The sequence below is a fragment of the Carettochelys insculpta genome, chromosome 9, assembly GCF_033958435.1.
Source record: "Carettochelys insculpta isolate YL-2023 chromosome 9, ASM3395843v1, whole genome shotgun sequence".
In the NCBI taxonomy this organism is placed as follows: Eukaryota; Metazoa; Chordata; order Testudines; family Carettochelyidae; genus Carettochelys; species Carettochelys insculpta.
In genome coordinates, this window is record NC_134145.1 from 44,872,236 (window position 1) to 44,884,409 (window position 12,174).

General features: G+C 43.0%; 1 protein-coding gene across 2 annotated transcripts; it reads left to right on the plus strand.

Annotated features, from left to right (window-relative positions):
• The first annotated feature begins 295 nt into the window (after positions 1–295).
• ZNF281 (zinc finger protein 281) lies at positions 296–5,516 on the plus strand. 2 transcript variants are annotated; one of them, XM_075003279.1, is made up of 2 exons: positions 296–2,458; positions 4,335–5,516. In XM_075003279.1, the coding sequence occupies exons 1-2, from the start codon at positions 539–541 to the stop codon at positions 4,410–4,412; spliced, it is 1,998 nt and encodes a 665-aa protein (XP_074859380.1). In that variant the 5' UTR covers positions 296–538; the 3' UTR covers positions 4,413–5,516. The 2 variants fall into 2 exon arrangements, with proteins under 2 accessions (XP_074859380.1, XP_074859379.1); XM_075003278.1 differs by having other exon boundaries at positions 296–5,516.
• The last annotated feature ends 6,658 nt before the right edge of the window (positions 5,517–12,174 follow it).

Consider the following 12,174-nt stretch of genomic DNA (forward strand, 5'->3'; position numbering starts at 1 on the left):
TGTGCTAAATCACCCGCCGGAGGCAAGGCCCAACCTCCTGCTAGCGACTGAACTGGAGGCGAGGCCGGGCGCGTGAGCAAGTGCGGGGGCAGGGCGTCAGCCCGTCGGGGCGGGGCAGAACTGCGCGTGCCTGTGCGCGGTCTCCTGCCCCCCAGGCGCAGTCCAGGCGGGCGGGGCTGCAGGGCAGAGATGGCCGAGGGCTCCTCTGGTACGCCTGCGCACTGCTCACCCACCGCTGCCCTCCTGGCCAGGCCGTTCCCAGCAGGCCGCGCGCCGCGCATGTGCAGTGCGGCGCTCGGGGGCTGCTAATTCCATTGTGGAGGGGACGCGGCGTTATTTTTGACTGGCGGCGGCGGCGGCGGGAGCCGTAAGTGCAGCCCGGGCCGGGCGCTGCCCGTCGGCGCGGGTGGGGCGGTGACGATGTGCCCGGGCGGGGTCGGCTCGAGGAGCGGGCGCTGAGCGGCGTCCGGCTGCGGGCGAGCGGCGGGTCCCGCAGCCCCTCTGGGCCGCGCCTCCTCTCGGCCCGGCTTCCTGGGGGATGAAACTCGGTAGCGGCTTCCTCGGCTGCGGCGGCAGCAGCAAGAGGGCGGCGGCCATGGAGCCCACCTTCCCCCCCAGTATGGTCATGTTCAACCACCGCCTCCCGCCGGTCACCAGCTTCACCCGCGCGGCCGCGCCCCCGCCGGCGGCCCAGCACCCCGCGCAGTGCGTCTTGCCACCGCCCCCCTCTTCCTCAGCTGCCGCCGCCGCCGCCGCCGCCTCCTCCTCTGCGGCGGCCGAGCCTTCCGCGCCGCCCCCGCCTCCGGACGTGACTTTCAAGAAGGAGCCAGCTGGGGCTTTCCCTTCCTCGTCCTCCGCGCAGAGAAGCCCCTGGGGCTTCCTCCAGTCCCTGGTGAGCATCAAGCAGGAGAAGCCCAGCGAGGAGGAGCAGCAGCACTATGGGGGGCTCTTCGGAGGGGCAGGGGAGGAGAGGCACCCAACTCTGGGCAGTGGCAGTGGCGATGGAGTCAGCCAGAGTGTGATTCAGGACCTCAGCCTTCTCCACCACCTGCATCACCGGGACATGTTACTGAGTGGTAGGAGCGAGGGTGCCCCTGGGGGCTCTGATGAGCCAAAGCACGATGTCCACGGCAAGAAGGCGAAGAGGCCAAAGCCAGAATCTCAGGGAATCAAAGCCAAGCGCAAGCAGAGCACCTCAGCCAAACCCCCACTGACGGGAGACGAAGCTGCCGTTCTGTCCACAAGTCAGAAACCTCATGTTTGCGAACACTGCAGTGCTGCCTTCAGGAGTTCCTATCACTTGCGCAGACATGTGCTCATTCACACTGGCGAAAGGCCCTTCCAGTGCAGCCAGTGCAGCATGGGTTTCATCCAGAAATACTTGCTCCAGAGACATGAGAAGATCCACAGTAGGGAGAAGCCGTTTGGATGTGACCAGTGTAGTATGAAATTCATCCAGAAGTATCATATGGAGAGACACAAGAGAACGCATAGTGGAGAAAAGCCATACAAATGTGACACTTGTCAGCAGTATTTTTCAAGGACTGATAGACTGTTGAAGCACAGACGAACATGCGGTGAAGCCATAGGTAAAACAGGTGCTGGACTAGAACCTGGGTCATCAAATCATAACATGGGGAGCCTGGCTGTGTTGTCTCAGGGAAATACAAGTTCTTCAAGGAGAAAAAGTAAAACAAAAATTGTATCTACTGAAAACAAAGGACATAAGTCTAGTAATAAAGTAACTGACTCACAAGTTGCAAGTAATATGCCCATGCAGAATTATGCAGTAGAAATTCCTGTTGTGTCTTCCAGTGGTGGGTTAATTGGTGCTGGCATGGAAGAATTACAAAAAAAGGTGCCAAAGTTGGTCTTCAAAAAGGCAAATAGAAAAAATACAGACAAAAGTTACCTTAATTTTGTATCTCCATTACCAGATCTTATTGGGCAAAAACCAATGCCTGGGAAACAGAGTGGCTCTCTTGGTATAGTAACCAGTACTGGTGTAGAAGCTGTTGGCCTTCTCCAAAATGTAGGTGGGAAACCAGGTCAAATAAGTAGCAACTATGATGATGCCATGCAGTTTTCTAAGAAAAGAAGATATTTACAAACTGCCAGCAGTAACAGTGCCTTTTCTATAAATGTTGGACATATGACCTCCCAGCAGTCTGTCATCCAATCTGCAGGTGTCAGTGTTATGGATAATGAAGCCCCATTATCTCTTATTGATTCCACATCTCTAAACACTGAAATAAAATCTTGCCATGACAAGTCTGGAATTCCTGATGAAGTTTTGCAGAGTCTCTTGGATCAGTACTCTCACAAGTCAGAAGGACAGAAGGAAGATCCTTTCAGCATAACCGAACAACGGGTAGACTTGCACACCTCTGGCGAGCAGTCAGAGATGGTTCAAGAAGAAAATTTGAGCCCAAACTCTCAAGCAGCTTCAAATGATAAGGCAAGCATGTTGCAAGAATACTCTAAATACCTCCAACAAGCTTTTGAAAGAACCACCAATAGCACTGGTTTTGCTTTTGGACCCAGCTTCCAGTTTGTTAGTTTGTCTTCATCTCTCCATAACCACACTTTGTTTCAAGACAAACAGATATACACTACATCTCCACTTGAGTGTGGCTTCAGCCAGTCTGTTACCTCAGTGTTGCCAACTGCATTGCCAAAGCCTCCTTTTGGAATGTTGCTTGGATCTCAACCAGGTTTTTATTTATCAGCTTTGGAGGCACATCAACAGTTGACTCCTTCTCAAGAGCTGGATGATCTGATAGATTCACAGAAAAATTTAGAGACATCATCAAACTACCAGTCTACATCTCAGAAATTGAGTAGCCAGAAGGAACAGAAAAATTTAGAATCTGCAACAAGCTTTCAGATTCCACCTCAGGATTTAGCTAGCCAGATAGAACCCCAGAAGGATATAGAGCCTAGAGCAACATACCAGATTGAGAACTTTGCACAAGCATTTGGTTCTCAATTTAAGTCGGGCAGCAGGGTGCCAATGACTTTTATCACTAACTCTAATGGAGAAGTGGACCATAGAGTAAGGACTTCAGTGTCAGATTTCTCAGGGTATACAAATATGATGTCTGATGTAAATGAGCCATGTAGTACAAGAGTAAAAACCCCAACCAGCCAAAGTTACAGGTAAGGTCCCAAGTGTGACCAGGCTGTGGGGTCTTTTTAAATGTAATTTTGTTTTATTTTGATAACACTGCCATTGGAATGTTTCTACATGGTCCTGTTAAGAATAATGTAACATGCCCTTTCAATGCAACTTTTCATATTTAGTTTCTTTTGCTAGTGTGATTTTTTTTTAAGGTCTTTATTATGGGTTTTAATCAGAAAAAAATCAATAGATTTAGTTTTTTGTTCAAATGACAATGTTTAGCAATCAAACTTACATATGTAGAGTGTCAGGGAATAGCCCAACAGTTTAAAATGCAAAAAAATTAACTTTGTTTCTAGGATTAAGGTTTATTTTAATTGCTTTACTCTCAGGAAAGTGTAATGAAGCATGGAAATTTTAGGCACCATTAGTGTACTGCAATTTCCAATTTACAGATAGCGACAAATATTTCAACATTTAAGGAAGGGATCCAAGACATTTTCAGATTGCTGTCTTTTATATCTAGGATGATCCAAAATTGAGATTTTTGCTACCTGCATCTTGCTGTAGCTTTTAATGTGCTCCTCTTCTTCCAGGTGACTCAGTACAGATTTGTGGGGCAAATATCTTTGGATCCATGCTAAATGGCTGGAATGGTAGCTTTAATATAAACAATAATGTTCCCTGAACTCCTTGTCAAGGCTGTAATTCCATAAAGAGATTCTAGTGACATGAGCCCTGAGAAAAGAAATGAAGTGGTTGGTTCATGTCATTAGAACCCAAACTTGAAACTTCAGTCATAACTTATATACACTTTTGGGATACATTATTTATTATACATGGTTTAAAACAAATCAGTGTTTTGCCCTTCTCCATCCTATCTTCTGTTCGTGTACTAGGTCCCCTTTTTGCGTATTTTGTTGTCCTCTTCTGGTTCAATCCTGCATGGTTTGTGGTCCTTCCCTGGTTATTTCCCATCTTTAACAGTTGGAATTTGAGGAGATTTACATTCCAGAAAGTGTGTAAATTATGTGCTCACTGATGTTGTCTTAGACTTCAGGTGCACAAAAATAAAAAAAAAAAAAAGTAAACTCCCATTTATTTTATAATTAAAGTTTCCATGTACATTAAGAAATAATATACTCCCAATTGTACATAGTAAGGCCCTGATGCTGCATTGCGATTTGTTAACATAGACATCTGTATCCAACAGATACCAGTAACTTCAGCGGGTTTCCATACAAGTGCCCTGATCCACAACATTGTCTCTCACTGCGGACTCGGGGCCTAAGGCTGCAATTCCAACAAAGGTTTCTGGTGATGACATACACGACCAGGATGGAGCTTGAGTGGTTTGTTAATGTCGCCAGAACCTTTACCTGGAATTATTGTCTTACTTTATGTATATTTTGTGGTACATTATTTATTATATGTGAATCCTGATTAACGCCTGTGGAGCCACAGAAACCCAGAATTGCCAGTGGCATCTGAAGCTGCAGAAAGAAAGTGGCACTGCTCTAAACCACTTTTTTTAAAAAATAAATTTTCTGCTTAGTCTTTTTTTATGTAATTTTGGTGATGTTTATGCTGATGATTTTTCTATGTACTATTGGTGATGTTTCAGTCTTACGTACTTTTTCTGGTGTCAGAAAAGTACCTGTGGTTGTTTGCGGTCTTATTGTGTAATCAGCCTATTGCAGGCTTCCATGTATAATAAAGTAATTAACATTGTGCAAGTGTAAAACACTTCTGATATGAAAGTGGTGTTTTGAAAGCTATGGAATTATTAAACAAGCTGTTACAAAAAATGGGTAATTTATCTCCCATTATCCTCTACCCTCCCAAAAACAAACCTAAACCCTGTTTCTGTAAGTGAATTGTTACCTTTATTACTATTAGAAGGCTTGATTCCACAGAATTAATCTAATTTTTTTCTGTATTTGATTATGCATTTCATTCTTATTTCAACTTAGTGCAGTAAGTTCCTCTGATCACCAGACACAGAGCCCAGTTGGTCATCGAGGGATAGAGTAGACCATAACTTTTGTAGGCCTCGTGCTTTTTATCATCTCTTGTTTTTCAGAGGTTATGATTTATTTTCTTTATATTGTGTGTACTGGATATTACATATGTATTCTGATTGTTTGCTTTAGTTTAATAAATCCTATTACTCACAAAATCATAAAGAAAGAAGATATCACTTATATTATCCAGTCGCACATCTGAGATGTTTTTATTAAGAAATTCCATAAGATGTTTTAAATAGCATTGCAGAATCAAAATTGTAGCTTGATGGCATATTAAGGTATTTTTATTGTAAGTTTTTGTTCTTTTAGATCAATAAAAATACTCTTGGAATTTTAAGCATTCAGACTTAAATACTTTTTGCTTTTAAATTTTTTTGAGACATTCTTTCTTGAATACACTGTTTAAAAACTGAAACATGTTATATCATTAACTTTCCATTGAGATTGGTTAGATTTTGCTTAAACTAGTTGACCAGTATAATCTTGTGTTGTGTATGGCTCTGTACAGTAGTATTGCGCATTCTGTAATGTGGGTGGTGTTTGTTGAAAATTGAGAGCCAGAGTTTCTGTAGCTATTATGTAAAGACAATTTTGTTCTAAACTAAGTTTTAAAATGATTGTTTTTATAATTGAATCCATTTTTTTGAGGGGGCATTTGAAAAGGACACACCAAAAGTAAGGTATCAAAACCATTATTCAAACAAGCAGCACATAGTGTGAAGGTATGCCTACACTTAAACTGCCACAGCCGTGCCACTGTGCTGATGGGAGGGGTTCTTCCATCATTGAAAGTAAACTCTTAGACTGGTAGCTTTGTCCGTTGACCTAAGGCTGTCTGTGCTGGGGGATTGTGTTAGTATAGCTACCTTTCACTCTGGTGTGTGGATTTTTCAGACCTGGCGAGACTTAACTATGCACATGTAAGTTCTCAATGGAGGCAAGCCCTAAGTATGTGTTCTGTGCCTCCTTAATAGGCTTATCTTCTCTCTCAAAACTTGCTTGTGGAAAATAATTGCAATAGTGCTAAAAGTCCTGAAAACAGTTTGAAAAAGGAAGCAGGGAAGTTGAGTAGTTTTAGGCACAAAACATAGTCCCTTGTGGGTCAGGTATTTTAGCCTGGGCAAATAGAAGAAGATACCTGCATGCCAAAAAGAAACAGAATGGTAACTGTAGGCCATGGGGTGCTTGAAGCTTGGGGCTCCCCTCCCTAGAGTCCAGACCAGGGTGGGGTGAGGGGTTTGGATTCCTGAATCTCACAGGCCAGATCAGGCAAGCTGGGACTGGATCCAGTCCATGGGTTCTGCCTGGGGGGCGGGCTATGTGGAGGAATTGGCTTTGCAGGGTGCTGCTGTGGCTCATTGTCATGCCCCTAGCTGAGAAGAGGGGAGAGGAGAGTGGCAGTGACAGCAGCATTGCTGCCCAGAGGCTTCATACCACTGCTCTGATTGGCTAGAGATGTGGTGCCTGGGAGTGAGGGAGGGGAGCTGAGCCATGTGCTTTCAGGGATGCTGACCAGGCAATGCTCCTCACTTGTGTGGACCCTGGCTGATTTGTCTATGGGTCAATGGCCCCTTACCCAGTAAGGGTTCGTTGTAAGCCAAATAACTGTATGAACATAAAGAACTTAAGCAATTAATTTGGGTATTATACACGGGATTGGGAGATGCAAACTATTACACTTCATTCTGTGGTAATTGTACAATCACTTGAATATATGTTTTGAAGTAGAACACACAACATATTTTTCCACTGAGCTCAGATATGTACCCAGGATAGCACTTGGTGCGCCAAATTTTTTGGGTGCTTAATGGCTAGTAAACACAGGAAGCTGGTCTTTCTGCTCATTGCTGGAAAGAAGTACGTACTGAAAACATACAGATTTTTGTTAATGTGTGTGAAACTGAACACATATAGCAAAACAATACTTTGGGTAATTTGGGGATATAAAGATGGGGCAGAACATGGTTCCCAAGGTTAAATTAATGTTCTCATTTGGCATAACTTGTAGTTTCTGGAAGTGTATTTTAAAAAGGGGGATTGGAAGGGAATATCCTATTTCCCGCACCAAAATGGGGAGTTGAAATTGAAGGTCATGAAGGAGAATTATGTCCAAGGAAGTGGCTGTTTACAGAAGTATGCGTAATAAGAAATTGTATGTACATAAACTGAAACATTTCTTTTCTGTTATATGTAGCTCACATCTCAGAACTGATATTGAGGCAGACAAAGTAGTGTGTTACTCCTTCCTCCAGATTATGAGTGGGTAAACCAACAAAAACTCAGTATTCTACTACAGAGCTCTTAAAACTTGAAATTAACACAGCTGAAACTGGTAATATTTGAATGGAAATTAAAACGGGAGGCACTTTTGGAACAGAAAATTAAGAAGGAGGGAACTTAAGAAAATGAGAATTTAATCACATTTCATGGTTTTATGGAATTGTGAAGCCAATGTGCTTTTCAAAGGATTTTCCCCAGCATGCAAGACCAAATTCATGGTATTAACTGCCTATAATGCTCAGTCTCTGGTGTGTAGAATCATCATTTAATTCTAATTGAAGTAAAGTGCTCAGTGCTAAGTGTCCCATCACACACATTCAAATCAAGAGCAGACAAATTGGCACAAAAGGTGCAATTTTTTCCTGCCTTAAGGATTTTGTCTTTTCTTAAACAGAGCCCCTAGAACAAACCTAGTTCTTCTTTATTGGACTGATGGGAGGTTTCCCTTATAATAATTATAGTCTCCAGATATTTTCTAATGTAAAATAGAAATTCAATTAGTGCTTGGATCACCTTAATATTGTTTTACATGCTTATGGTTGTCACAGTGCTTTGGTTTTTGAACACCTGATACTGCTTTAATGGGGCACTCTTTTGATCAAAAATTTTGTTTAGTTGTTTTGTTTTGTTCTTGACTCTCCCTTAGTATTGTATAAGAGGAACATATGGCAACTCACCAATTTGCTTATTCCTCGCACTAGAAATGAGTCTTCTAATTGTGTTGTTGCAGTTGATGATTGCAGAAACGTGTATTGTGAATGGAAGGCATACTTTTAATAGTGTGAAAGGTATTTCAGTCATTACTTTCTGCTTTCTCTACTTTTTATTATAGGCATGTAGGTAGCCAGATACTTTTCACTTTCTTACCAATTCACCAAAATTTAACCAACCAAATTTTCCTGATTGGTGTCTGATGCAGGCTGGATTTTTTTCTGGAAAATACAAGTAAAACAGTTCAGTTGTTTCTTTGAAGAAAAATTGAGGGAAAATGATGTCTTTGCCTACATCTTAAAAATATCTTACAGCCATTTGATTGAAAAAATGTAGCACCTCCATGATTTATAACTGGGGTATGATGTTTGCATTAATTTGGTCTAGTTATGAGCAGCTGAAAAAAAGACACCTCATGTTCTACATGCTCACTAAAGACTCCAGAGTTTGGCAACTAAATTCTCAAATGATTACATTTGCGTTGGATGTGATCTAGCACAAGGGTTTTCAACATTTCAAACTTAGGGTTCTTTGGGGTTTTTTTTTTTTTTTTTTTATTTGCAACCCAGTTGAAAATTCATGTCCTTGACCTAACAAGTATGCCTTTTGACTAGAATGTGGATTTTGGGATGGGGAAAAGGTGTTTGGAGTACAACAGAGGTGGTGGTTCAGTGCTGGGCCAGAGGATATGGGTGAGCGGGGGTGGGGCATGGGCTGCAGGCTCAGGTAGGCTTCTTGCCTGTCCTGGCTCCACAGACTCTGCTGAGTCCTGGAAGTGGATACCAGCTGGTCCAGCTCCTCGGTGGAAGTGTGCAAGTGGCTCTATGCTGCTCTTGGCTGTAGGCACTGCCACCCACACTCCTGTTGGCTAGGAGCTGTCTGGTGAGCGTGTGGAGCCAGTTCTCAGAGTGGGGATAGTGTTCAGGACCATGTGCCCCTCCCCTCCCCCCCCCAGTCTCGGAGCCAGATCTGCTGCTAGCAGCTTACAGGTTGTAGTACTATCTGTGGTGCTAGTACAGGCAGGAGAGCCTGCCTTAGCACCTTTGCTGGTCACCCTACAGCAAGGCAACCCAGTGCCTGACTTTCTGTGATCCATATTTGAAAACTACTTATCTGTCATGAAGCTTCCTGCGTGCTGAGCAGGACTTTCCACTGCAATTTGTTCTTTGGCAGCAAGGTGATGCTTGTGAGGGTGATCTCAAAAACTGTGAGCAGGGAGGCGTTCTGCTATATTCTGTGTTCCTGCTGTTGAGACAGGCAGTGAGGTAGTGAAGGAGGCAGCCTGACTCCAAAATTCAGGAATGGGGAACTGGGTGTTGAGGTATGGAGGGTCCCAGTCTGGGCTGAGGTACCAATTGCAGGCAGTCTTGGATAGGGAGAAGACTGGCGGTCTGAAGGCAGAGGAAGACATTACAGAAGCAGAGGTCTGTAACCATTAGAGTATACTCCCCTGAGAACCTGGAATGGAATCCAGCATTTCTGAGTCTCACCTTTCCAAAGCGGTCAACAGCTGTGAACCCTCTGGTAAACTGTGCACTTCATCTTCCTGTAATGCCTGGCCCACATAAACATGGTAACCTATTACTGCTATCAGTTTTCTTAGCTCCAGTGGGAGAGGTCTATTCTGTTGATCTAAAGGTTCAAATTCTGCAGAAGAATCATGGAGAGTCAGTAGCCTCTCTAATTTTTTCCATGTGAGGCAGAATAAATTTTATGTGCACCAATGCATGTGCAGATGTGTACCACCAATAGAAACCTGATGTCAAGTGTGGGTGGCTCTGGGCGCTCTGCTAATCACCTGGGCGGCACCTGAATCCTGGGTGGCTGCCCAGGTGTTTGGTTTAGAGGGAACACTGCAGTATGGCATGACATGATAGAATTTATGGTTTTCAGTTTGCTGTTAAATAAGAACATTCCACCTTTATCATAGTTAATGTAGTTGTTTTTGTACGTAAACTCAAGCACTGGAGTAAGGAAATGCCAGAATTAAGATTGCCTCTGTAACCTTTATTTGGGCCCTTTGTGCAGACTCGTTATGATGTACTATTTTTTTTCTTCTGCCAGGGTCCAGGTCTGTTGGAGCATAGAATAGATAATGCTCACTGAATGAACATCTAGTCAGTATTTTGTTTTTTACTTGTTGTTCAGTGTGTGGCCTTATGCCTATTTATTGCACACTATTGAAATCCTGTTCTGAATACAGAGTTCTTAATTTCATCAAGAACAACAAGTCGTCCTGTGGCACCTTATAAACTAATGGATATTTTGGAGCAGCAGCTTTCGTGGGCAAAGATGCATCTGATGAAGTGGGTCTTTGCCCACGAAAGCTGCTGCTCCAAAATATCCATTAGTTTATAAGGTGCCACAGGACGACTTGTTGTTCTCGAGGACACAGACTAACACGGCTACTTCTGTGATTAATGTCATCAGTGGCTTTTCTGCAGTGGTCATCATAGAAACAGTGTACCTCACAACCTTTAATCTATCTTTACAGCATCTTGGTGACGTAGAATAGTAGTATTCTATTTTACAGGAGTGGGAGCTGAGGCACAGTGAGACTAATTCTGAGTCTGATTCTGGCCAGTTTGATATGCTGATGGCCTGATTTTTTTCAGACAGTTGAGTATTCTAATGAACAATCTACCCTAAATTCTCAATCATTAACAGGCAATCTTAACTCATGGATATATTTAGTTTTTACAAACAACTCTGTAACTTTTGTTGAATGGTGTACCCAAATACTTAGATGCTAATGTCTAAACTATTGTTAAATTTATTCCCCCTAAATTTGGGTAGTGCTGATTATGTGCTATGTGGGTAGGTGACTTTTAAAATAAACATCATTTTAGTGGATAATTAAAGCACAGATGTACAGAGATTTTATTCTGAACGTGTATATTGTGTTCATTTTAACATTAGCTTTAAAATATTTTTAAATCTGTTACATAGTATTTTGTATGTTCAAAGCACAGCTCTTACTGAGTTGCAGATAGAAGTTCTTAACACTTACCAGACCTCAGAAGTTGGGTACCCGGAAATGTGAGAAATATGGCTGTGTGAAAAAGTCAATAAATGTGACTTTTTTTTTTTTACAGTCATACAGGAACTTTGTTGTTTGCAGTGGTGTTGTAGCCATGTTGGTCCCGGGGTACTGTCTTTTGTTGGACCAACTTCTTTTGGTGAGCGAGACACTCTTTCAAGCTTTACAGAGTAGTTCTTCAAGGTTACAAAGCCTTGGATAGAATCCAATCCCCCTATTTGACATTCAGCTCCCTAAACTGCAAGATTGTCATTGTTCTTCCACCTCTTCCAACTTCTGCAACAAAAGAGGTGAGGGGCCTGCAGACAGAAGCCTATTTAAATACACAACCCAGACTCATTCCTTGAGCATTGTACATCCTGTACATTGATAGCAAGGGTCCGAATGGAATTTGTGTAACTAGGAACTTGTTGTAATGTATATACATGCGGCAGCTCAATTCATATTCTACAGTTAGCCTTAATTCTGGCATTTTCTAACATCGGACTACTTTCTAACTTTGTTTTTTAAACGTAACACTACATAATATTACATAGTACATAATAGTACATAATATTGTACTCAGATATCTAACTTCTGGTGTGTATAGACTGGGAGATTTTTTTAATTACCTTTCTATGTTTGCTTAATTTACCCAGGACTTAGCCTGTTTTCCATAGTAAACATTTTTCTAATGGTGTATTAGAGGGCTGCATACATACATAGTAATTAGGTTCCCTTAGATCAGAGGTGTCCAACTTTTTTCATTGGGGCCAAACACAAATAGCCTCAAGCCACCTCCCTAGGCTTAAACCTCTCGTAGTGCCAAACCATCTGTCTGCCCCCACCCCTCAGCCTTAACCCCCCCACCCTGCAGCCCCAACTGCCCTCCCTAGCCGCATGCTCCAACCTTAAACCCCCAACAGCCCCAAACTGCTCCCAGCTTAAGACTTTCCTGCAGCCCCAAATCGGCTCCTCCCCCAGCCTTGAGCCCTCTGCAGCCACAAACTGTCCCC